The sequence below is a fragment of the Oxyura jamaicensis genome, chromosome 1 (genome assembly GCF_011077185.1).
Source record: "Oxyura jamaicensis isolate SHBP4307 breed ruddy duck chromosome 1, BPBGC_Ojam_1.0, whole genome shotgun sequence".
NCBI lineage: Eukaryota > Metazoa > Chordata > Aves > Anseriformes > Anatidae > Oxyura > Oxyura jamaicensis.
In genome coordinates, this window is record NC_048893.1 from 184,441,528 (window position 1) to 184,468,270 (window position 26,743).

A 26,743-nucleotide genomic window follows, 5' to 3' on the forward strand; every position below is an offset into this window, starting at 1 on the left:
GATCCATGAAAACCATGGCTAAATTCAACAACCAAAGTAATATTCTGGGAATAGAATTACTTCAAATTCCATTTTGGCCACTTTAGGTTGTAATTCAGCATGCAATTATTTCATTACATAATCACTTTTCTACTTAGGCTAAAATTAAAGAGAACTACTGCCTTAACATGAAAGGAAACAATACAGGTACGCAGGAGGCTGAGACTGCTTTGGACTTCACAAAAAGTACACCTAGTGCTGTGTTACATTACAGCATGACGAGGTTTATATAGCCAGCATTAAGATATTCTAGACAAAACCACAACAAACTCCTTCCCCGAACAAAAATTGTTCTTCAGAAAGAACAATTTTACTCCAAGTTCTAGGAAAAACAATTCTACGCATTAGCCAGTTATGGTTTTGTTTGTCCTGTGACAGAGGAAGACAAGAGGAAACAATCTTTGAAACAGGCAAGTATGTATTACAAGGATCACGGCATTCATGTTTTATTGTTTGCACAATGGTAAGTTGTTGCACATACGGACAAACAGTACACATTTGGAATTAGTTTCACAAATCGATACATTACAAGAAAGTCCAGTGGTTTAACATATTAACTATCAAAAAAAGCAATAGCAAAGGAATAAAAACGTTACGGTTTTGACTGCAGCCCAAGAAGTTTTTAAAAGGTCAAAATCAAAATAAACTTTTAGTTTTCCCAGACATAAAAAAACCACACATTATATCCCTTCCTAGGGGAAGGGTCACAAAGATGCAGTAACATACAAGTGTACAAAAGGGAAGAATTCTGTGCTCAGTTTCCCTCAATTTTACCAAATCAAGTGAGAAACCAAACATTTGTCAAAAAGCAACCACTACTGAACTCAGACATCCAAAACATACAAAATGGTAATAACACTTCAACAAGAGGAAGCAAACAACTTGCTCAGCACTAGAAAAAAAATCTTACTCACTGTAACTGAGAAAAGGTGCTTTTGTGAAAATGATTGTGAATATTAACTTGATGCATGTTATATACAGATCATCAGCAACACAACTTGAAAGCTCCATTCACTCACACTTCAATCTGTATCTCTATTTGCAAAGATTAAATGGCCCTATTATTTCCCTCACATCGGTCTAGTATGCAAGATTCATACTCTACTGTTGCAGTAGCTTCACCTTCAAATCACATCATTTTTCTCAATTCTTTAGCAGCAGCTTACTGCACTATACCTCGTATTGAAAACGGATACGCAATAGCTCTTAAGTCAATCAATGCAGGTAGCACTGACCAGAAGAAGAAGAAGCTGGTGAATCAACTCCATTTTGTAACATTTAATTCAGGTTTTCACTGCAATAGTATATCCTTATCCCCTGCAACTGCAGGGAAAAGCTCATCCAGCTTGACAGCTCTCTGCCTGCAAGCAAACCTTGTGGAACCCTGAGCTTTCAGCTGAAATCCTGCAGCTTTCCACTGTGCAGCTCAGGAGAAAAAACAACACAAAACTTTGGGAACACTACCTATGAAATGTCTGTGTCAGCTTCAAATTCTTCTTTAGAGTTGGCTGCTAAATGGGTAAAATAAAAGGTTCAAAAACCACAGCTCCTAAACACTGTACATACACACCAAGCTTCGTGAAATAGTAAACATTGTACTTCAGCTGGTCTTAAACAACAAAACACGAGAAGGGGATGACACTGCCTGGGACCTGCTATCTGAAATTCAGAAGAACCTCAAAACGTGGATCCACAGAGTAACATGGAGAAACAGAACACACAAAGAGGAGACCTGTCTGTGGGGCAAGGTTTGCACATCTGTTTTTATTTATACATATATATACACAGACATACACACAGCTGTGTGCACTGTACTGTATATATTTACATCCATATACACAAAAACACCCTGAAGTCGATTTAAAGGCCATATCCAGGAACAGAAGATATGAACTCTAGTATTTGTACTAGAATATATTTTATCTGTACAAAAAACAAATATGCATATATTCATATGGTATAAAGCTTATTAACAAAAAATATTCTGCTACTAACATTAGGTTAAATAGATGGTTTTACAAGATTCTTTAATAATGCAGTATAGAACATTTCTAAAACTAGGGCCAAAAATAAAAATACATAAACGGGTTTCTATTCACAAGAAAATAGCTGTTCAGTATGATTCATTTTGTATTTCAGACTAGGGAAAAGTAGCAAATTTTTTTTTTAATTTTATTTTTTATAAATCTCACGGGATGCAATTTAATTAATGCATCAATCTAGAAAAATAGACTTTTCAGATGAACAAAGTTGATTCACTTCCACTTCCCTAAAAGGGGTGCCTATCTTTTCCCTCGCTTGTTTCCAGCTGGAGGTTTCTTCAGCTGAAGAAGTTGCCCTCCTGTCCCAAAGCCTGCAGATGCAGGATTAGACACCCCGAACGTCAGACCAGCAGATGCTGTGATGCCAGGATTGCTGAAGTTAAACCCAGATGTAGTCGAGCTGCCAAAGCCTTGTGAGGGAGGCAAAAATATTTTAAAACATAAGTTACATCAGGATAGCAATTGAGTTCTCCTTGAAGCTGTGAACAGCAGCCACTTTATTACCAGTATTTACCAATACCAAACTGAAACAGTACAACAGAAGAACCCTAACTTTCTCCTCAAGCTCTCAATCTAAGTACGTAGAGCGTATTTAGATGTGCAATGTGCATAAAGCAGGGTGGGAGGGAAGGCAGAAGTACAAGTTGACCATGGCCTGCCCTCCTCACCCCACAGCAGTTTCATAGCAAAGCTAGAAAAGCCCCCAGCCTCGTGTGCTATTGACCAGGCTACCTTTTCCTGACTATGTGGCAGAGACCATACCTTAACCAAGGCAGAAAAAGCTCAAAATCTTTGCCAAATTCCTGGTGTCTAAAAACTGTGACTTGAATCAAACAGCCTTGAGGAAAACGCTTTGGAAAACCTGAATGAACAGGTGTGTAAACTTTGCTCTTGTAACTCCCCCTCACTCTTTCTTCTATAAGGTGTAAATAAGAAAGTTTCACTTGGTTCAGCAACACAAGATTAGCTGAAAAAAATCCACCTGCAGTTTTCAGCGACAATAAAACCAACTCGTTTTACTTTCTTTTGTGAATTTGTATCAGTTACACATAGCCAACTTGATGGTGGTTGAAACAGGATGATAGAAGCTTCTCAAATACTGGTTGAGAATAAGTTCATAACTCTGCTTTCATGTTGTTCTCAGGGAACTGAAAAAGGTAACCAGCCTTGCAAAATAACAAGTATGACATGAGCAAATTAAGTTTTACACAAGTTTAACGTGAAAATAATTAAAATATTAATAAAAACACGATTGATTCTCAAACAAAAGAAGGTATGTTCTTAATAAGCATTACTTAACATGAACAATTTCATCGGTTCTCAGACAGCAAAATCAATCCTTTGCTCATATTAGTATCTTCAACTGAATGCCTTAATTATCTTTAAAGCCCCAAATTAAAGACACAACTGGTTGTCTCATCAGAATCCCAAAGTTGCTTGCACAAGGCTGACATCTTCCATTGCCTCACTTGTTACTGAAGCATTAGATCAAGAACTATCTCAAAATAAGGTGAAATTCTTCCTCCTGTAATGTCTGGATCTGGGTTGCACAGCTACACCGCGAACTTTGTGTTAGAAAGAAAGATGCGTAAGTTGTGTGACAAAACTGAGAATGTTTTTGTTAATTTAGGTATGACCTGGAAGGTAACAGCTGGTATGTTACAAGTACCATTCAAGACAGCCACAAAAGTGTAGAAAGGCAAAAGGGAAAGTCATCTAAATGGCTTTGTCCCATAAATTCTTTTAAGAAAGCGAAAAACAAACTCTTAGGAAGAATACTCAAATGAAAATCTTTAGGAATAAACTTTGAACAAGACATACGTTGTCTTGCTCCTTTTGCATGGAATAGCTTGGTTCTAAAAGGAGTGTTTGCGCAGTCTCGAACCATAGCTACAAGATGATCAACAATTTATTTGCTGAAATAAGCATCACTTAGGTTTAAACAAATATTTTCAGAAAGTAAGTGACCACCTGCCCTTTGAAGGCACAAACTTAGCATCTCCCTTACGGACCTTAGAGTACACCTCACTCATTCACACCTCTGCTTCCTCAAAGCCCCTAAGCACTATGTCCACATCTCTTCAATACCTCCAGGGATGGGGACTCCACCACTTTCCTGGACACCCCATCCCAATGCTTGACCACCTTTCTCTGTGAAGTAATTCTAATATCTGATCCAAATGTCCTCTGGCACAACTTGAGACTGTTTCCTCGCATCCTATCGCTTGCCATCTGAGGAGAGAGACCCATACCCTTCTCACTGCAACCTCCTCTCAGCCTCCTTGTCTCCTGACTAAACCACCCCAATGCCCTCAGCTGCTCCTCATGTCTCATTTCCTAGTCCCCTCACCAGCTTCCTTGCTCTTCTCTGCACACTCAAGCAATTCAATAAATGTCAGACAAGCCATTCAGGTAGGTAAGCCAAATAAAACATACAACCTTTCCAAACAACAGGTTGGGGTTTTTTGTTTGTTTTAACACTACAAGGAAAAACAGCAGATCCCAAAGGTAATCTTCTACCTCCACTCCACAATAAGTACTCTAAATGTAAAGGGATTTCCAACACAGCTCTAAGTGATTTACTAAAGCCCCCATATTTAGAACCTGTTCATGGCCATTCTTCAATAAAAACAGTTCTCCAACCCAAATTCCCAACTAGGCTCTTCAAAGCATGTCTAGCATCTCAGTTTTCATGAAAATAGCATGACACCCTCTATCCCCCCGCAACATGATGTCTATAAATTCATTTATTTTTTCTCCTTTTCCCATGATTTTGGGAATGAAGGCTCTTTACAACATCCCACTCAAACCAACCTTTTTGATTGCCATCAGATGAGTAAGAAATTAGGAATTAAGATGGACTTTTCATGAGGAGTTGGCTTTTCACAGTGGAAGAAAGCTTTGTCTGTATTTCAGAGAGAAAGGATCACAGAACGCTTCCTATAAATTAATTATGCAAAATACCAAACTGCTCACATTTAAATAAAAGCAGTAACATCTGTATATCCATGCATCCCAATTCCCCCACTCTCCCAACTACTGTAAAAAATATTCAGAAATAAGATACAACTATCTTATGGTAGGTAATATTAAACAAGCTTGTTTCTGGATCCTGTAAGTGTTATTTAAGAAACAGGAGACAATTTTTTTTAAAAAAAGTTGCTAGCCTTATCATTTAGGCACCATTTAAACCCATTTATGCATACATATTAAAATCTAACTAAAGATCTATTCAATTCAGAAGCTATATAGCATAGGATTTTGGACATAGAAGTTAATATACTTCAGGACTACCAACCTTATATGGAAGTTCCTAACGCATAATCCCAGGCTAGATGAAGATTTTCATGAACACTATTTTATAAGCACAAAATGTCAGGAATTACATTTAGTTGTTTATGTTTCTGGTTACCACCTTATGGATCTGCGACTCTTGAGACAGCTGAAAACAATCCTGATTTAACTGGATCCAACTCATCTGCACTGCTAAATAGAGACTGGGAGCACTGCCACCATGACAGAGCCTGGTTTGAGGAATACAGTGAAGTGACATCTAAATCGTCTCTGCTCATCACCAATATAGCGAGACTATATGTTTACTTTGGCTCGTTACCTCATCATTGGTGGACAATTGATCCATACAAGTAGTTTTATTATTATATTTCTAAATACACTGAAAATTAAATTATATTCTTTGTAACGCAGCAGCTTGAAATTCTGTAGTATTATTTGAAATATTATAAAAATAAGAATAAAAATTTAAGCAGTGCAAGTTTTGACTTGTTTCTGGTATTAGCAAAAATAAGCAAAAGAAGGCTGATGCTTAGAAACTGCATACTGAAAAATCAGAAGTGTTCTATCAAAAATTTACTAGGGTGTTCATGATGCTAAACAGCTCACTAAGCTGGCTGTACATTTCCACCTTATAACAAAGTTTAAGGTACTTTACAGGCCTAATTTGACAGTAACCAAGGAAATAAGCACAGCAACTAACAAGATGCTGGTCCAAGGTAATGTTCTGGGTGCTGACTAATAAATAACCACTTACTATAGTTATAACAGCATTTTTTTAAAAGAGAAATTTCTTAAACATGCTACCAAAAGCTAATCCCAGGAGACATGATACTCCTTCAACCTGTCTCTGAAGTCTATACGACAGACCACAGTAAGCTACAAGCTTCAGAAACAAACTCCAATTTAAAAAGTAAATAGATAGATGCAAGCTGTAGAAGTGACTAAGATTTCAGATGTCTGAGTTATGGAGACACTATATCCATATTTTCATCTTCTCACTACCAACAAAATAAAACCGAAGAAGTGAAATAATACTGAGATAGTTAGCTCAGTTGCCACAGAAGAGTTTTGAAAATAGTTAACACATGAAATCTAGATATCTACGAAGATATGCTACCTATAACCTGCTATTTTTAACAAAGGATAAGCAAAAAAGAGTTTTAAGGGAGCCTTCCAGACATCTAAAAAATAATTTGAACTTCTTGTATTTAAAGTTAAGTTATGGGTATGTTTGTGACAGATTTATGAACTAATTTCAATAGCTCAGTAACAGCATAGCCTACGCATTCAAGTAGTAACTGCATTTCTGTGCCTCAGGTTTCAACTGATCCATCTGATGCATGTTCTTCTTTTTAATTAGGTAAAGACTTTTAAATAAAAAAACATGCTTAGTTGATACTGCTGAGACCTTTAATAGAACCAAAAAAAAAATTCTGAAAACACATTTAGCAAGTAAACGATTACTCTCATAGTTACATATACATGCAATTTTAAGCATATTTGTGTCAGGAGCTTTTTTAAGACTGTATAGTAGTAGTCTGATTATAGAACTTTTGCTTTAAGATAAACGTGAATTAGATAAACGTGAATTCAAGAAAAATAAACCAACCTGCACTTAGACTTCCTGATGGTTTACTTGTAGTTCCAAACCCAAATGATGATGCTCCTGTGGCACTACTTCCAAAGGCAGAGCTACTTCCAAATCCTAATAGGATAATAGTAAAGACACACAACAAAAAATTACAGACACAACAATTAAAGATATATAGGTTTGGGGCAAGTATTCTAAAACTAAATGTAATTCTAAGCATTATTTGGTAAACAAATATTCCCGAGGCTGCTGCATCAAGTGTATTTTAATCTCAACACAGCATTGCTTTAAAAAAGCAGTGCAAACATGAAAGCCTCAGAGAAAATTATTTTCTTCCAAATACTAAACTGAGTAAAAGAACAAACTATAAGTGATTGCAGGTGGAGAATCTGAGTTTAACAGCAATCAGCTGAGTTTAACAGCAGCTTAGCCATTTGGTAAATTGTCAAGGATACACTATACCAAATGGGCCAAAACTAAGTAAATTCAGACACAGACTTCTATTAGAGAAAGCCATAATCTTCATCCAAAAGAACAACTCCAAGAGAAAAAATCTCTACATTTAAAAGAAAGTAATCTTTTTTCTTGAGGTTACATCTGGTTGATTTCAGGGTTTACACCACCCCAATCCCAATCTTACTGGTGATCAGCTTTACCTAAGACATGACAAAATAACATAGTACCTGGAACAGAAATATAATTTCTAGAATTTTTAATGGAAAATCATAAAAAGAACAGCAATAAGTGTATAGCTGTAATAACATCCACTTTGCATTTGTTATTTATAACTTCATACTGTAAATATTTTAGAATTTCAAAGTCTGTTATTAGCATGAAGTGATTTCAAAGCAAAGGAAAAGCAAGTTGATATTTGCAGTTTGAGATAGAGGTCAGATAGAGGTGTGGGTTTTTTTTGCTACCTCAAGAAGTTACCAAAATTAGAACAATATTTATATTCAATGAAATTATGCCCTCATCTTTTGTTTGAAGCGTTAGGAAAAATACTTTTAAGTTTTAATTTTATATAATAGCAAAAAATCATTTGAATGCAAGATATTCTGAAATATACACCTTTTTTTCCTCCTATCTAGTTGGAAATGAATTAGCAATAGTCAGGCAAGTATCTGTATCAGCATTTCATGAAGCATAGGATCAATACTCCACTTATCTTACATCCTCAAGTGCAAAAGCCTATACAATTGTTACCGATAAAATTCAGGCTTTTTATCATAGCAAGACAGCACGTTTCCGAGCTAAAATGCTGTTTCAACATACATTAAGAATCATACTGTTTAAAAAATAAAATCTGGATGGCTGAAGCATTAATTCTGCTCATTGGATTCCACGAGCACCACTGCAGGTTATTCTACATGTACTCGTGTATTCTGTGCTTGCTTCCATTAGACAGTTTCCTTGATTTGTCAAAAGACCACAACTTTATTTAAATGTACATATAAGAGATGACATGCAAGCAAGCGCTTTCCTAACCAAAGAACTTGTGAAGAATACAAGTTAGGCCTCTAAGAGGAAACTAGAAGCAGATGTCCACCAATTTAAAATAAAATGTTTAATTTATACTGTTTATTTGTGTTTGATCAATTTTGCCAGTCTTTAACCTATAGTGTCTTTGGTTAAAAAGGAATAATTTTATGTTTAAGGCATCTAAAACATTGTGGGAATAACCTAATAAACCACAATTGTTCTCCACTCAGCCCACCATTCTGTTATTTTTCCTGTTCGGTCTATGGGCTTTTTTTTTTTTTTTTTAAAAAAAATCTGAGAAAGCTTAAAAACTGATGAGAAGGCATATTGGTAGACAAAGATAATTTCAAGATAATCGTTCAAGAGAAAACTGATGTAATCTTCAAGTATTATACATCACAACAGTTACATCTTTCCAACAGCTGGTGACAGCATCTTAAATGTTACAACAGCGATTTTCATATTATGCTCAACGATCCAAATGCACAGATGCAGACTGCAATGGCTGCAATGTGGAGAGGGTGTAACAAGAAAAAACACAATGCGTTGTTTGTGCTCAGATATAACAATTGTCTTTGCACATCTCACACAAGAGAAAAGACACTAGTGTCTGTTGACTTGCACTGTAGGAGCCCGACTGATATAAGAAGAAATTTGCATGCGGATAAACACTTTTCCACTTTTAGTTCTACTTCTGAAAACTCATATGTAAATAAAAATGTATACATGCATTTAGATTTTATTTTCTCATTACCACCTATTCTGAAACAGTCACAAGCTCTCTTGGTATATGCCCCCCATCAGCACTATTAATCAGTATTTTGCTAAGTATTTTCCCCCTCACTTTCAAACGTTGCTTTGTTTTAGAGCTTGAGAAAGATCTTTTTCCCCTCCCATCTCAGCACTGATGAACACAGTGACTGATAAAGCAAATGTGGCACCAAGGAGAATCCCAAAACTGTAGCTGTATATAACAGGTGAAGAACTTCATGAATTAGTCATAGCATGTCGCCATGTGCCCAACTTCCAATTATGCAACAAATTAATTCAAGCTGTAGTTACAGAAGGACGTTCTTGATGCACTTCCCTAGCTATAGGATCAACTCCTTTGTGATAACTTCATCCTGTTCATCATGGGGTTTTCACTGCAATACTCTACTAGGCTTATTAACTCTGCAAGGCATGAAGAAGTTTGGAAAGTGTAGACTGTAAAGGTCTTGCCCTGAAACAGATCATCCTCTTAGTGGAGTTTAAGGTTTACAAGAGATTCAGATGTGCGGTATAATAATTCAATGAAACATTAGAAAAGTTAAAGTGTACCTCCAAGGCTTGAAGAACCTAAGCCACTTGATTGCAAGCCAGTGCCAATACCTGAGCCGAATGGCGTTCCAAAACTAACTCCCAGAGATGGCTGTGGCCCTGGTATAAAAAAAATGAGAACAAACTTGCCTTACTCTTTCATAGTAAAGAGGTCCTTTATTTATTTATTCAAGTACTCGATCATGTGAACATCATTGCTTTCAAACCCCATTAAGACCCCAAACTTTACCTCAAAATTCCTCACTTAACTGTCTGCCTCTATGTCCACCTGATAAAAACCGAAGAAAACACTGACTGTAATAAGGTGAAACTTTCCCAAAACTAGTAACATGAAAACACTGTTTAGTATTTTTAAAACTTAAGCAGTTTCACCTTAAACTTAATGCATTAATCATTAATCAAAATCTTGACAGAACTATAGGTAACATGTAGCCACCTGTATCAATGCAATCAGAAAAGGGATAGACTTCAAATTTAAAATGTAAGAGCTGACGCTACTCTAAAACTATATTAATTTAATAAATAGGAATTTTCAAATATTCCATCCAAATTTAAACAGAACACTATGATAAAAAACAAGACAATGACTTTATTTTATTAAATTTATTGTTCATTTTTAAGCAAGTCAATTACACAGTAACATGACAATTCGATTTTTTCCACACAAGTGATAACTGAGTTCTGTTGAGCTCTGCTACATTACACCATTCAATAAGGTAAACTAGTCAAACCACCTGTTTAAATAAACATTTACAAAAGGCACAATGCTGTGTACCTTAATTAATTAGATACATTCAAAATTTCAGAGTCAAGAGTTTGTCCCATAACTAAAAAAGCTGACAGTTTCCCTGCATATCCCCACTAAGATGCAGGACTGTCAATAAACATTTTCAGTCTGCCAAGATAAAATTTACAGCCTCAGTTCCTTTTATTTTTTTTTTCTTTCCTTTTTTCTTTTTAAACCTTGGGGAATAAAGAATCAACTCGCTAGCCTGTTACTAGCACATTTTAAAATACTTAATTCTGATAAATAATATATTTTGACAGTTTTCACAGTACAATCATATTCCTGTCTTTTTTCAAGCAGTTTTCAGTGCACTAGTTAAAAAGTTTCATCATTGAAAACAAAATACAGTGCCAAACTCTTAATCCACAGACATTTGCATCTTTCCTCAACACAAGCTTTCACCTTTGAATATACTTTATGTATCACGTGTGAAAGTCATTCTTTACTTGAATATCATCATAAAGCTCCAATGATTTCAGTCGTTTCCCTAAATAGTTATTAAAATCTGGGTTTAATTTCATTCAAAACACCCTCCTTCATACTACAAAGCTTCCTGTAACTAACATTTATCTGAAGTTTTAAAACATAAGCGTTTCAAGCTTTTTAAAATCGGTTCAGTTTTTGAAGCTTTAAATGGAAAATCCTTTTGAATCAAGTGAAAGGCACTGTACATTGAAAAGTAACATTTTTGCAAGGAACACAAAACTCTTCTGTGATCCAAGCTGAATGACATCTGCATACTCCAAGTAGTGTTAAACTAAATTGTAAGGGCAACTAAAAGTTGTTAGCTTTCAGTCTCTGCTTAGCAGGAATAGTTGGAAAACCCAAGCTAGTTTTTCAACTAAATAAAGTATATCAGATGTTTTAATTGCAAATTTTCACATAAATTCCAAACTAAACTTGTTTACATCCAGTTTAAATACTGACACATCTACCTAGCAGCTCTTATAAGATTTTTTTCATCAATAAAAAACAAGAAACCCTACACAAGTCAGTCATCTAATAAACTAAACGAAGCCCAAAACACATATCCAGTTCCTTCTACACTAAAGGGAGTGCACAGGTTTTCTATCTCAGTAGGAGGCACTGTTAGTGGAAGACCTTAAAACAAAAACACTACAGTCCTCCAGGCAAAGCTCCCCCCCCCACCCCAATGCAACATGCTTTTCAGAGCCAGTAAAAAACATTATTCTAAAACACCTCAGATGATATAAAACAGGATCACATACCTTAGGCTAACAAGCTTTTCATTGAGCAACAGCATAGGATATTTGTTGATTTTGTAGCATAATGTTCTGAAGGCATCATCACTAGTTATAGCTCTTGTAAGTAAACATAATTTTCAATAGCAAAAAAATTAGTAGTAAAGGTTCTTCAATGCCAAAAGTACTAGCAAAAAATTGGCACTTCTGGCTATTACAGGTATGAGACAAATTCTTTATTACAAGTCTTTTAACACTTTTATACCTTGCTAAACTGAAATGCTCCAGAGGGCAATATAATGAACAGGACCCACTGCAGAGTCCAGACAGGTCAGCAAGATTTCCCAAAGTGACATTATGCAATTTTTGTAGCACAGCTGGTCATAACAGTGAATAAATTTAGTGTCACAACTTTGATCTGATTCTGACAAAGCAATACATTGACTAGTTTTAACCAAAGTTAGTATCATTTTTTTGGTGTGTAATTTAAGTGCTATAAAAAAAATGCAGTATCATTTTCTATTAGCTCTTTAATCTCAAGAGTTAAGTCAAAACATAATGAAATATGCTAATAGCTTGATAATGCCTCGACTAACTCTGCACTTCAGTTAAGGAGAGAGTAGCTAAGTTCTTGGGGATACATATGGCGATTTTTTATTTTTTTTTTTAATGGAGTAAAGGTGAGCTTGAAAGTTATTTCTTTAAATCAACTAAGTCTCACCAGAAAAAGATCTGTTTCAGCCTCATGCATTTACAGCTCTTAATCCACTTGGCTTTAATTTCCTTTAAAATCTTTCACTTTAGACCCATCAATAGTAATAGGTAGACCAGCCCCCATCATTCGAACTTCCATGCTGTTAAAAATTGCTCAGGGAAGGTGCAAGTGAGGCAGTGGTTAAAACTAGCTACTGCTGCACAAAAGCATAACCAGCCCCACTGCTACCAATAAAGCTGTGCTCAGAGCAAAGGTGCTAAACCAGGGAGAAAAGCTGCATGCAGACAAGACAAACAATTTTAGTAACTCTAGCTTCAATAAAACTGCACAAAAATTGTGCTTCACTGTGCACAACACAATCCTGGTGTCCTGATGATCCACCCCAGGATACCAGTGGAGCCTTATCTCTGCTCCCTTTCTTCCAATATGCCCAGGATCCACTGGCTTTGTTTCAGTGGAAGCCAGACATGCCTTAGTATACAAAGAAAACATAAATGGGGTGCATATCTACACCCACGAACTGGGGAAACGTTCCCTGATCCCACAGTTTAGACGTAGCTACTAAACCTTTGACTTCTGAAAACAAATTTAGAATAAATTACCTTTTCAGAGAAAGAATAGTAACTAATTTAACCTGATGAAATAGACTTCACCATGTAAACATCAATTTTTTTTTTTAAAAGACTAACCATCCTGATCCCCCGATATTAGAGTACCATACATTAGATTTTAGTCAAAAAACATTAAAGCCCAAATTAGTTTTCTTGTTTTATTCTTATCTTCAAGAACAACAACAGCAGGTCAGGCATTACACAGACCCTTCTACCTCCCCCTTTTATAAACCTCATTTCCTATTCTTTTCTCTCATAACCTTCTGCTAATCCTAATAGGAGCACTTCTCCTGTGGGGACGGTCAGAGAGAGCTGGGGCTGTTCAGCCTGGAGAAATGAAGGCTCCAGGGAGACCTCACTGCAGCTTTTCAATACTTAAAAGGGGTTATAAAAAGATAAAGACCTACCACTTGGGCAGATAGGACAAGGGGGAATAGTTTTAAACTCAAAGATGGAAGAATTAGATTAGATGTTAGGAGGAAATTCTTCACTCAGAGGGCAGTGATGCACTGAAAAAGGCTGCCCAGAGAAGCTGTGGATGCCCCATCCCTGGAGGTGCTCAAGGCCAGGCTGGATGGGGCTTTGGGCAACCTGGTCTGGTGGGAGGTGTCCCTGCCCATGGCAGGGGGGTGGAACTGGGTGGTCTTTGAGGTCCCTTCCAACCCAAACCATTCTGTTGTTCTATGAAACTCAAAACACCACAAAGTTAAAACAAGCAAATATTTGCAGTATTATTGCAGTAAATGGCCATCTGAAATCTTTTCCTCAAAGAAGAAAAAGTAAACTATGAGGAGGCAATCTTCAAATATTTAAAGATTCCTGCAAAACTGAAAGAATGGATTATTATTCTCCTTTTCCACTGAGAATAAAACCAAAAGTAGTGGACTAAATTTGAAGCTATGAAGTTTTGGGTAAGATGCTGAGAACAAGTCAAGCGCTGAAATCAGTAATCTAAGGAAAGCTGTGAAATGTTCCTTCATAGTAAGCTTTTAAGAATGTTTCTCTCTGAAAGAGTTCAGGCCTGAATAATCCTTTTGAGCCACAAGAGTAGGTAACATGACTTCAATTACTAAGCCTATTTTCTAATGTTTTAAAATATCCTTGATGTTTTGAATGGCACTTCAATCTACCTCTAGTTCTCCAGGTCATCAAGCAAGTTCCATGGAGGGCAACAGTATTTCAGCTGAATAAGCAGTAAACTCAAGTTCTTGCCTACGTTTGTGGGCATGTGCGAAGTAAGTTAATGGCTTTGTTCTCTCTGCACTGCTCCTGAAGTTGGCACATTTTTGGCTTTTGAAATACTCTGCCAAAACCACTAACCTAATTTAAAGCAAAACAAAAAAAAAAACACAAAGAAACAAACAAAAGACGAATTCACTCTTTCCACTACAAAATGTTACGGCATAACTTGAAGTATAAAGTCACCTTACCTCATGCGTTCTGGTACAGGTCAAGTTTGCATTTTTTTTCCCACTCCTAACCCCTCAGAGAACACTAATGAAGTCATGCCATAAGTGGCATCAATTTACTGAAGTTATTGGCAGCTCTCTTGAATCTGGACCAGGAAGAGGAAATCTGAATCCCTCACCACAATTCACTAAAATGCAAGTAAAACTTTGAATGTGACATCTCAAGTATATGACTTGTATCCACAACTAAACCCGTAACGATCATGGTGAGTATTAAAAAAAAAGACAAGAAGAAAGACAGGGGGAGAAGGAACTATTTTGGCAACATTAGGCTGCACAAGAGATTATGTTTTTAAACTGCTACAAAGCTGGTGTGGCAGTTTAAAAACATAATCTTTTGTTGATGTCACTTCCACTGAATTTCCATGGATTAAGATAGCAGCAAAAAGAGGAAGATAGGACTACAAAAGAAATTTAAAATAAAAATATTTCATAATGACTTTGTTTTCTGTTGCATTCAAAATATTCTGTCATATTTGTCCTTTAAACCCATCTCCTTGCTGTTTATAAGGGCCAGGGCTGGAAGCATATTTCTCTTTCCTTCTATGGAGAGGGCAAGGACAGCCTAATAATTTGTCAGACTCCTAAGGGTGGTTGCTGAGTAGGTCTTTAATTAAACTAATTCAAATTATGACTGCTGTTATAAGACAAGTGAGGAAAAAGGTGCTAATTTAACTTCCAGTACACACAGGCATACATCTTAGAAAATAAATGGTAGAACGCAGTTAAATAAGCTTTTCAAAATTTGCTGACAGACATATCCACGTTCAAGTAAAATTAAATGGAGGCTATTATTTCCGCTAAATGATTAAATATCAATTCAGCTTCCTATATTCAGGAACCCCTCTCTGAAAAGTGATGGTTAGTATAATAGTATCAATTAAGGTGCAGTAAGTTACTTCCTTTGCCATACATATTAATTTGTCCTTAGCAGTAGATCAGGTATTTCCTCTGCTTTGGTCTTCCTCTTAAACATACGTGCATACATAGAACCACTGATCCACTCTACTTTCTCTACTAATATTCACAACAGCAGAACAGGCAGCAAAAACTGCCCCAATATCACCACAATGAAGGAGTTGGCTATAAAATAATAAGCCAGGCATCCACTTTCCTATTCTACAGATTTTTGACTATCCTTCCTGTTTGACAGCATTTTTCATTTTACAGTTCCAAAGTGCTATATAAAAATGCATTAATCGTTTTACATATGAAAAAGGTAATACGCCTTTAGATATTCTCTCCTCACTGATTCTAAAATAATTTACTATAACCACACAACTCTGGAAAGAGGCTATACTAAGTGTATTCGGAGATGTTACTGAAGAGTGAAGACTCACATTCCAAGGGGGTAAATTAGAACAGTACAGTAAATATCACTAATACAAGTAAATTCACAAGATTAAGTATCTGTTGTATAATTATTGCTAAGTCTACCCTGCTTTTTTTTTTTTTTCCTATTGGCTATGTATCAGTAACTTTACTCATCACAATGTTTAGATTTTTAGTCTAACACAAAGGAAGACCTTATAGAAAAGTTTACACAAGTTTACTACTGTTGTAACACTAATAATCTATAACTTGAATGCACTCAGACCTGTAGCAGGCTGTTGCTGCTGAGTAAGTGTTGCAGCCATCGCAACGGCTGCTGCATTTGGTATGTTGCTGAAAGGGGTCGGTCCAGTGGTAACATGTGGCGCGCTCTGCCACTTCTTAGCTTCTGCTCGTCTTGCCTCAAACACATCCATGGCATCTCCCAGAAAGGTTTTCCTGTAGCCAAGGTATTGGTCTTTGAGCATCTGAAGGGGGGTGGGGGAAGTCATTTTAGTTCAGTATATTAGACATAAAATCTTTACTTCATAAGGAAGAAAAAAGAAACCAGGTTATAAATAACATTTCCTTAAAAAGACACAAAAAGATCTAGTCAAATTATAAACTGGATACAACTGTTTTGTATCAGCTATATCCAGAGGTTGTCCTTTAGTTAAATGCTGCAAAGTGCTCAAGTGTAACAGATTAACATTCTGCACGATACCAAAGTCTTTCAAAGTTGGTGTAAACCAGCACTATTTTATTTGTTGGTGTACTAGCTGACGTCAGAGGTGAAATACTGCCACATTACTAGCTCATTACATGATATAACAACTCCTCTTCAGTGTTACCCCTTCTGCACATTTTCGTTTGCTTCACCTATCTGTCCTTTCTCTCTTGCATTTCTTTCTTCGGACAAACCCAAAGAAGGTATCAGAATTTTAGGATCCACCGTCATTGCTGATTAATTTCATCAGCTAGGTAATGCAGTGCAAATGCAATAAATTATTCTTGCTTTAGGTTTCCAGGTAGCCCAAGTTCGCTCTTCCTTCCTGCCTTGCCCTCTTGCCCTCCCCATGCCCTCAAAAACCCCCCTTCTGTGGCAATATCTGGCTTCATCACTAGCAATATAACTTCATCACTAGCGACTGCTGTGAGTGACCTTTGTCTCAAGTGAGGGAACTATGGGTATCTTAGGTAACATGGAAGACTAAATGGCTTCATTCAATGAGCTGGTAAGAGTGATTTCCATCTACAGAGTACTTTTAAATGCAATACATTTACTAAAAACAAAACCCAATAGATTCAACTGAAAGTTATGGAAGACGTTCTATTTCCCATGTTCCTGGCTAAGTGCTTGTAACTGAGGAGCATATTTAATTCTGGTCCAAGAATTCTGACTCAGGATTTTATCAGCTGTAAGCCCAAGTCTACCAGAAATAGCAGGAAACACAAAGATTTCTCTCATTATCATATGAGGACTGCTGTCCTTGGTGAGAAAATACATTTATAGAACTTGGAGATTTAATAAGATGCCATATTGACTGCAGCTGACAGAAATGTCATTAGATTCTGTAGAACAGGGTCTTAGGGCTAATCTACGCAGAATGATTTAATAAAGTTTTCTACTTAAATTGTGCCCAAGCACGTTTTACTCTTTACTGAACCTGAATACAGAACGTACCTATATACTCACCTATAATATGAATTCATTTATCAACTAACCCTGTACAAAGAAGTTCCAGGTTACATTTTACTACAACTTCAAACCTTTGAAATGAAGTGTATGTGCAAGCCAGAAAGCCTACTTCAGACAGAGGAATGAATTGGGGTCACAGCTCTGCCTTCACAAATCATATTACAACCATGAAATAAGGCAGAGAAAAAAGCAGTTTCAAAACTGCTCTCCTCTCCTAGCTTCTAACAGTTAATAAACCGCCAGAATGAAAGATCCATTAAGGAGTATGTTCATTTCTCTGACTTTTGAAGCTGCAATTGCATCTTCCAAAAATATAAGTCGTCATGCCCACTAGATTGAACTTCAAAATACATCCCACAAGGAAGAAAAGTCTCCATACTAACCCCTTGTTTTCAGGTAATATACTCCTTAAGAAGTAACACCTTTCATACTGAATCATGCTGTCAAGGTACTTGAAGTTATTATTGCTTATACTTGCATACTAATCCAGCTCTTTGCATTAAGTAACAGAAGTATCACCACACTGATCACAGCACAAGTGAGGGCTACACTCAGATCTCAAGAGTGAAAAGCCCAGAAGATGTTACAGATCCTTTTTGTCTTATTCTGCTGAAGTTATAGAAGAGCTGATATATTCTTAATCTCGTACAAAAAATGAGTTATCTAAGAGCAGCACAAATATCTGATTGTACGTAGCTGTAATCCAGTGAATATCCATGATGACAGAAGCAATGTAATGCAAAGAATCTGTTCCTGCAAGAGCATCTGCATTCTTTAACATTATTAAGGAAAAGTAAACTGTTTCAGATGTTAACAAAACGAGCAATACCATGCAGAAGAAACTCTGAAAGGGAAAAAAAAAAAAAAGAGAGCTATTCCCCATTAAAAAGTCACTTAGCAAAAACAATCCCAAATATTTGTACTTTCTCCAAGTTTGTTTTTTTTTCTTCTCCCCATTAAGAAGAGTTCTGAAGGTCAAGAAAAACTACAGATTCTGCCCATTTGTCCAAAACTGTTATGAGAAACTTGAGCTGGAGCCTGTGAAAAAAACAAGCCTAACTAGGCTCCTCTGGTATACTACTTCATTAGCATTTTTTTTTTAACATAGTAGTCTTTTTGTGTATACGACTTTCCTTGAAAGCCAGATTGGAGGGAAAAAAAAAAAAAAAAAAAATCAAGCAAACCAGAGCTCACTTTTCACTAAGTTATTTTGAAAACTTTCTGGTGAGTACCTTTTTGTTACTTATTTGAGTAAGAGCATATTTAGATTGTCTTTACTTGAGATCAAGAGGTCATTGGGTAAAGAGCAAAACATACATACATGAGATCAAATACAGAAATTTAAAGAACTGATCAACAGTTAAAAAGAAAAAGGAGTTAAATAAAAAGCAGTTTGTAACCTAAATGACTGTGGTCAGTTGTCAACATCACTGCAAGTAAACGTTTCAAATTAGACATCGGTTGAACAAAAGCTGCCCTTTTAATCTAAGTACTTCTTGGACAGTTGTTACATAATTTTTAAAAACAGTAATTTAACAAAAAAGAATATGTGAAGATAGATGCTTGTTGATAGCTAATAATATATTTCTTTCACTAAACATGCAGGAACACAACACAAAACATACCTTTACATTTTCATGTATTGACTGAAGTTGGGCTGCTAAAGCTACAAATGTTTGATAGATTTTCTGCATAGCCATGGACAAATCTGTAAGAGGCATATAAAATATATGTAAATAACAGTCTTCCAGGAGAAGAAGGTTAATGTTTATTTTATTGCAAAAAGCCCACCCTGAACCCGTACAGCATGAAGCACAAGAGAATTGTGTGAGAATAAATTGTCTGTAAGAAATACAGAATTTGAGAGTTATTAGGTGATACAAAACCTGCACACAAAACTACTTCTTGAAGCATTATTTCTCAGTGCTTCAAACTTTATTTGGGGGGTGAAAAACAACTTTTTTCTCCAGTTCATTCTTATATGCATGGTAATCTGTTTCCCACAATTCCGTCACTCAGCAAAGCTACAAAATTATTCTATTTAATGTCTTTTAATTATGCAGGAACATTTTACCTCACTGGTTTATTACAGAGTTAGATCAGATATTCTTGTATTTGTATATATTTCCCACTCTAAGTTAATGCCCAATTCCGTGTGCAGCTGATTTTGCAAAGAGATAACAGCAGAACAGAAACTTTACTTGCATTTTAAAAACATGACTAACAAGGATCACAGGAACTCTCTTATTCTACCCACAAGCACTTCATAAACTGAGAGAAAACACAATGGGGAGCTTTGCTGCCTGCACAAAGTCTTAGATTTAGGATAGTCTGCTTCCCACACAGATATGAAACTTTTCAGTGCACCCACTCAACTAACGCAAAACTTTATGATTTAAGAGGAAATCTCAAAGGCCTGGGCAAAATGAGGTGGGCTGCTGACCAAAAAAAAAAGCTTTTCCAAAAGAAGCACTGAAACCGTTTGCCAAAACGGAGGATAGAAAAGGAATGAAGTGGTCTTTCAATGTGATTAGATCAGCTTCATTTATATGCCTCCTTCAGAGGAAGTCACTGAAATGCAAAGAGTAGCCATCAAGTTCTTGAAGATGAGACAATTTAAGAACTGAAAATGTTTGCCTCTCCATTGAGGAATTTTTCCACTATAATTTGAATTTTTTTCTGAAAAATGAATAAACCTCATGTCATCCTGCAGGGATGTGGAGCCAGTAGTACCTAGGAAGACTGGCCTCAAGTTCCCAAAAGAGTCTGAAAGCCATTGACATAGAACACATGACATTTCAAAAGTCCAGACATTCTGGGTCATAATTTATGAGTTTTTCCCTGTATGCTAAAGGTAAACTGGCTATGTATGCAACACAGTGCTGACTAGATTTGTCGACAGTCTAGGTACACTGGTACAGCTGACTGATCATTGCCCACACAAGCAAAGGAACTTTAAATTGCAGGAGGAAACTGATGAAAAAGCAGAATACGTGAAGGCAACCCTCTCGTACTCTGCACAGTGACATCATGTGCAAAGAAGAGAGGATCGTGAGGATCCTGTAGTTCTCTTATTTTTGACATACAAGGTCCAAAGCCTAAGCACCATCCTATAATGGCAAGATGGTCAAGAATCACTTGACACACAAAAAAAAGTGTGCACTTTAAATCACTACTTATCACAGGACCTGTACCTAAAATGACCCAAAAGATGAAAATTCCTATGATCACAGGAGGGTAACAAACCAAAGAGAGATCTCTGACAAGAGATTATCCCAAGATAAAACGATGACAGTAAAAAAGAAAAAAAATTCTTGGAGTTGAAGGCAAAACAACTCTTCTACAATGGTGAAGGCACCTTAGTATTTTCCACAGATAAGCATCTCTGCCACATGAAGACTTTGCCTTCAATAGCAGGTAGACACAGTCTCATTCATGGGGGATGGAGGAAGAAAGGCAGGCAGGCAGAAAACCTATTTTTCTTTCTTCTTGGTTTCTCATTATACATAAACCCCTAAGAACGCTACACAAAGACAGGAGAAATAACAGTGGTCTCGAAGCAGAACCAAATCAACAGACCAAGCAGTCGTGAGCTGAGTCAATGAAAGACTGAAGAGTATGGAACTTTCTCTGATGTTTATGAGCTCATTAGGAATGTGAGCAAGGAAAATGTAGATGGGTTGCACAGACACTGCAAGAAAGGGAAGCCCCAAAAAATCAGAGTTTAAGAATTTTCAAAATAATGTGTGAGATGTGCCCAGGCCATGTTAAGAGTCCTTAACTTCCATTCCCAGTTCCTACACAAGTGCCTTAGCTCAGTCTAGAAAAGATTCAGGAACCATCCTTTGTAAAACAACAGAAGTCAGAACATGAGTGTAAAAACATACCATGTCTCTTTACTTCCTAGCTTTCAGCAGTGTAGAAGTTGTGATTTCTACTCCCAGACACTCAAAGTTTCCATACACAAACCAAGCATACAAATGGCACCTCAGGAACTGGATCCATCTTAAACAGCTCCTGAACCTTTATGAATTGAAGGTTACATTCCAAATCATGACATTGAACAACTGCACAATCTATCTGAACACTTGCTTCTGTACATCGAATAAGGAAAAACAGTAACAAAGAGATTAATTACTAAGTCTTTCTTATAGATATAAGACTTCTTAATTTTTGTGTATGAAACATTAAAATTGAAGCATTCACCTTGTGGAGTTATGTGTGAATTGTTTGCTTGAGTAGCTAGATGATTTTCCAGTTCTTCTATTTGTTGCCTGTATTGCTGCAGTTGTACTTCAAACTGCTCTACCAAGATTCTGAAGTAGCTAGATGAATAAAACAGTGAAGTTTAATCATACAGTTTCATTAATTAGTACTACTTAAAGACAAAAACATTAGAAATTGGCAGCTATTTTGCTACTTGCAGCAGGTATGTTTTATGACATTCTTCAACAGGTAAAAAGAACATGGGCTGTATTTCTCATGTCTATGGTATACGCTAAGTGTAGAAATAAAACACTGACTCTATGAAGCACTTGGTACAAAATCAACTTACAAAGTTATATATTGATCATTGTTGTAAATAACAGTAACTCACTCTGCTGGGGCTGTATTTTCATGCTGGAGACCAGGAGGAGTTTTCTGCGTTCTTAATGCTATTTCTGCATTCTTCAGCTCCTAAATAGGGAAAAAATAATAAAACGTAAGGTTCTGAATGAAGTGCTCAAACAGAAAAATAGCTACAATTCTACTGTTAACTTAAACATTGGAAGAAAGCATTTTATATGAAGAACTATGACAGGATCTGACCAGAAATTCTTCAAAGAACACTCTTGTAGAAAGATAAAGAACTGCAAATACCAGAAGAGGTTTGGACAAGGAACTAATAATGGTACACCCTCAAAGCATGCTGAACTCTTAGAAGAGCATAGAATGATTTTGGGTTGGAAAGGACCTTTAAAAATTATCTAGTCCAACCCCTGCCATGGGCAGGGACTGTCACAGGTAAGATATAATTTCTACTGTACTTCAGAAATCCTGTAACATTTATTAACAGATATGGAAAAAAAAATAGTCAAAGGCAAGAAAGTAACATCTAAAAGAAAAAATATTTTGCATTTAAAGAGTTAATAGTTTTAAAAGAAAGTGCCTTTTTCTATGGAAAGGATCTTTTTAAGCATGGTAATTACAGCAGACTTCTGTTTAATACTTTCCAATAACCATCATTAATCCTTTCTCGATGCCTGGTTCTGTCACTATTCTTAACGGCATTGTTTAAGGAAATGCAAGAATATCACTAACAACTTCTTGCTTTCATAGAAAATAATTGCCCAAGTATAAGTACAGAGTATTTCAAGATATAAAGAGCATCAATTTTTTTACTTGATAATAAAATACACTGATTTATAAAGTAAACAGTCTTTACATGCCAGGTGAAAGAAAAAGTGACAAGATCTTAAATTCAAAACTTAACTTTAGCTCAAACTGGTTACACGGTTAAGATGCAGATTGGTGAACAGAGCTGAATCCTTCACTAAAAAAAAAAAAACAACACTCGATGTGCTTCAGTCCCTGAATTTTTAATTTTTCTACTTGTAGGAAGTAGTCACCAGAAGAAAATATACTTGCATCTCTGCTGCTCCAGAGTCCACCACGTGGTTACAAACTGATCTTCACTGGCAGGTGCATATGCAACTGAAATGGAACTAGAGGGCATATACATTCCCTCCATTGCATAGGCAACATAAAGGACGCTCTCCTCAAGATAGGTGTCTTTATGCTGTTGTACTTACCTAAAAACATTGGCAGCACTAATTTCAGCCTCCTCCGATATTTTCAGGCAGATCAGAACGGGTTAAGCTTTTCACTTTGTTTACAATTGTTTCAGTTTGGATACCATATAGTTTTAATGTGCTAACTTGTCTGATAAATAAAGGTATTTATCCTATAGGAAATAAACATGCAAACTCTACATAGTAAGGTTTTAAGTTATACCTGTGCAGTTTCCATTTTCAGCTTGTCAATATTAAGAGTGTTTCTCTGTAATCCACTGGCAACTACAGAGAGAAGTTGTTTCAAAGCTTTAATGTCTTCCTGTACTTTAAGCATTGCTTTAGATGACATTCTACTAGTTTCTTCCTGAACTTGTTTTTGTTCTTTCACAAATTTCCTGGAAAAGGGAAAAAGGGAGTGGTAGGAAAAAAAACACAATATATTGAACCTGAAATACCCAAGTGTTTACCCCACTTGCATTATTTAAATAGGAATGAAGGAGTTTTAGCTTTTTCCAAAATCTAGTATTGAATAGTAAAATTGTTTAGCTAGCATGCTAATACCATAGAAAACAGCAAAAACCACCAAGACTTCCGTAGCAATTGTATAAGCATGTCAAGCTGTACACTGACAAACTAAGCTACATATATTATTTTAATATATATCTATCCAAAAAAGTGATTACCACATTGAATTCACAAATACATACAGACTGACTAGTCTACAACCTGCCTCCTTCCTGCTTGAGTGAAGGCTGTTTTGCAGTTCTCTCAACTCCATGCAAGATCCACAATGTGTATGCAAATAAGATTCAATATTTATTATGCATGTACAACATGCCTTACTGCTCCCAGGGAGAGCAGGATCAGCTTCTAGAAGCATATGTATTGGGCACAGTTGTTTGTGGAAATGCTATTTAAAAGCAAGGCTGAAAAGGACAGCCTAAGACTTCAGCTACTACAATTATCCACCTACTCTGATCCCAATATTATAGGTGACAGCCTTGGGCTAGTAAATTATTCTGCAAGCAGCCTGCAGTAAAGTGTTTTTGTTACATACCAACAAAACACAGTACTTCAGCTATGCAACTATAATAAATAAAGCACTACTTACTGTAGGTTTTCTACATCTTGACAGATTACTGGAGGTAGATTTTCATCCTTTAGTGCTTTGCTATCTCTGTAAGAGACAATGCATGTTTACACCATGCTTTGAAAATGGCAAGCATTTTTTACATGATTACTAAGTATCATGAACACTTTCAAGTGACTGATTACACACTTTTACACCTGTTGTACGTATACTGCAACTAAGAAGGATTTCAATTAATGCACAGACTATGCCAGTGTCCAATCCTGTGGCATAAGTATTGCACACGTTTTGCAGAAACAAGTTTTCAAAACATGCAATTAGTCAACAGCAGAAGCCAGATGAGCAGCAGGTATTGCATTTGATGGAAAAATCGCAATGTTTACAATGATGAACCATCATTACTAAAGGACCCATACTGCACAAACTGGTTATTTACATATAAGGCTTTTCCAAGACCAAAGTAGTAGAAAAGACAGTACATCAGAAAAAACTAAACTTAGTAAGATACTGAACACAAAGATAAACTGAACACTTACTCTGCTCTTGTTCCTGTTTTGTCACCTAGAAAAGAAAAGTAGGTCAGAAATAAAACTTTAAAGTTGTTTTGTCAATTCTTCAATGAGACTTTAAGAAAGAACTAATGAGTGCACTCTGCTTGATTTCTCTTATTAAAAGGAACACACTAGGTTAGCCATAAAAGAAAGGTTTTAATTTATTCTCCCTTCACAGACAAGCATCTTTTCAATAACAACAATTCACAAGGTCAGGTGCTAATTTCTTGGCACAAGAAGTAACATCAAGCATCTTGTGTCCCTACACCAATCACTACAAACGCATGAACAATTGCAGTTGCATAAGAAATCTGTCCCTGCTTACGCAGTTGTAGCTCACTCAAACCTGCATCCATAGAACAACAAAGTGTCTTAAATTCTACACCTGAAAAAAGCAACTGAGGTTTGCTCACTGGACTTCTTTAAGAATTCTGCTATTGCATGTTGTCCAGGAATAAGTGAGGTTTTAGAGAACTGAAGATATTGCTGCTTGCTTACCATCTACACAATTCAAACTAGACGTCTGTGTATCTAGATGAGAAGATGGATCCAAGATACCAAATGCTGCTCTTGAGCAACAGAGAGGAGCTGAATCTAGTATAATATATATATAGACAAGCCATGACTATTTCTAGCTCTGGCCAGAAGCAGTAACCATACCGTAGCAGTCTGCTAGGAAGAATGCTCAGACCAAGAAATAAGCCTTACTGTTTTCAGCTGGATGCCATTCAAATCCTTGCTTCCTCTCAGTGCCAACAAGCTAGAAGGTAGCCAAAGCTGATGCTAGCACCACAACCAATTTAGGCTGTACAAGCCAGTGCTATTGCCAGGCGAAGCTGCTTGTTTTAGAAGCAAGAACTGCTTAAATTCTCTGCAGACTGTCAGCTAGTACCAGCACCCATTCCCTGTACCTTTTGCAAACAAACAAACCACCAACCAACAACAACCACCCTCACACCCAACAAAACCAACAACCAAAGAGCAACTGTACAAAAATGGGAAAAAGACCAGAACTGATAGAGGCCAGAATTAGGACTAAATTTACTTTGCTTTCTCTCCCCAGTCACTTTTTTTTATTGCTGTATATCACCTCAAATATATCTAAAAGGTGAAAGAGATTTGAAATTAGACCTTGCTACTTTCTGAGCAACTGCCCTGGTTTTTAATAACATGAGGGAAGCTGCTATACAATAATTTCTTCCTGCAGAGCAATATTTTAAAGAAATCCTAGGTACTCAGTCTCAAAAAAAAAAAAAACCTTTAAAACCAATTCCAGAAGACAGGCACTGGCACCTTTCTTCTATCTGTCCTGGACCTACTAGGGCAGCAATTTCATAAGCACTTTCTTTTTAAATTGCCACATCTCCTCCTTCCTTATCTTCATATAGAAAAGATAAATAAAAGGCACAAAATCAGCTTCATACCTTACCACCATTCCTCACAGTTGTACAAACAATTGTACTGTCAAAACTGGGTAGTAGTGCACAGGTAGGACTTCGACAACGCTATCTATTATGAGAAACACTCCTAAATAAATCCTAAATTCTGAAAAGTGAAAACTCTGAACAATCCCCTTTAACACTTCCCATTGCTTTGCTCCTCATCCTGACATCAGCAGTCCCCCACACCCAGTTCTACTATGCAACATATGGGGAATTCAGGTACTTAACTCATTTGGAATTACAACCCAAGAGCTGGGCAAAACAATGCTAAGTGATGTCAGACTGAAGTAGTCTGGGGTTCTCTAGGCTTCAGTTTAAGATAGT

General features: G+C 36.5%; 1 protein-coding gene across 3 annotated transcripts in view; it reads right to left on the bottom strand.

Annotated features, from left to right (window-relative positions):
• Positions 1-456: 456 nt before the first annotated feature.
• NUP58 (nucleoporin 58) overlaps positions 457-26,743 on the bottom strand; it is a 36,594-nt gene continuing 10,307 nt past the window's right edge. For 2 of the 3 annotated variants that reach the window (XM_035326112.1, XM_035326107.1), the window contains exons 7-16: positions 24,963-24,987; positions 24,448-24,513; positions 23,557-23,731; positions 22,160-22,239; positions 21,769-21,887; positions 19,188-19,270; positions 16,150-16,351; positions 9,769-9,867; positions 6,985-7,080; positions 457-2,491 (exon numbers count right to left, since the gene is read on the bottom strand). In XM_035326112.1, the coding sequence (XP_035182003.1) occupies positions 2,322-2,491; positions 6,985-7,080; positions 9,769-9,867; positions 16,150-16,351; positions 19,188-19,270; positions 21,769-21,887; positions 22,160-22,239; positions 23,557-23,731; positions 24,448-24,513; positions 24,963-24,987 (1,115 nt within the window). In that variant the 3' untranslated portion in view covers positions 457-2,321. The remainder of the gene's footprint in view (positions 2,492-6,984; positions 7,081-9,768; positions 9,868-16,149; positions 16,352-19,187; positions 19,271-21,768; positions 21,888-22,159; positions 22,240-23,556; positions 23,732-24,447; positions 24,514-24,962; positions 24,988-26,743) is intronic. The other variant, XM_035326120.1, reaches the window with a different exon arrangement.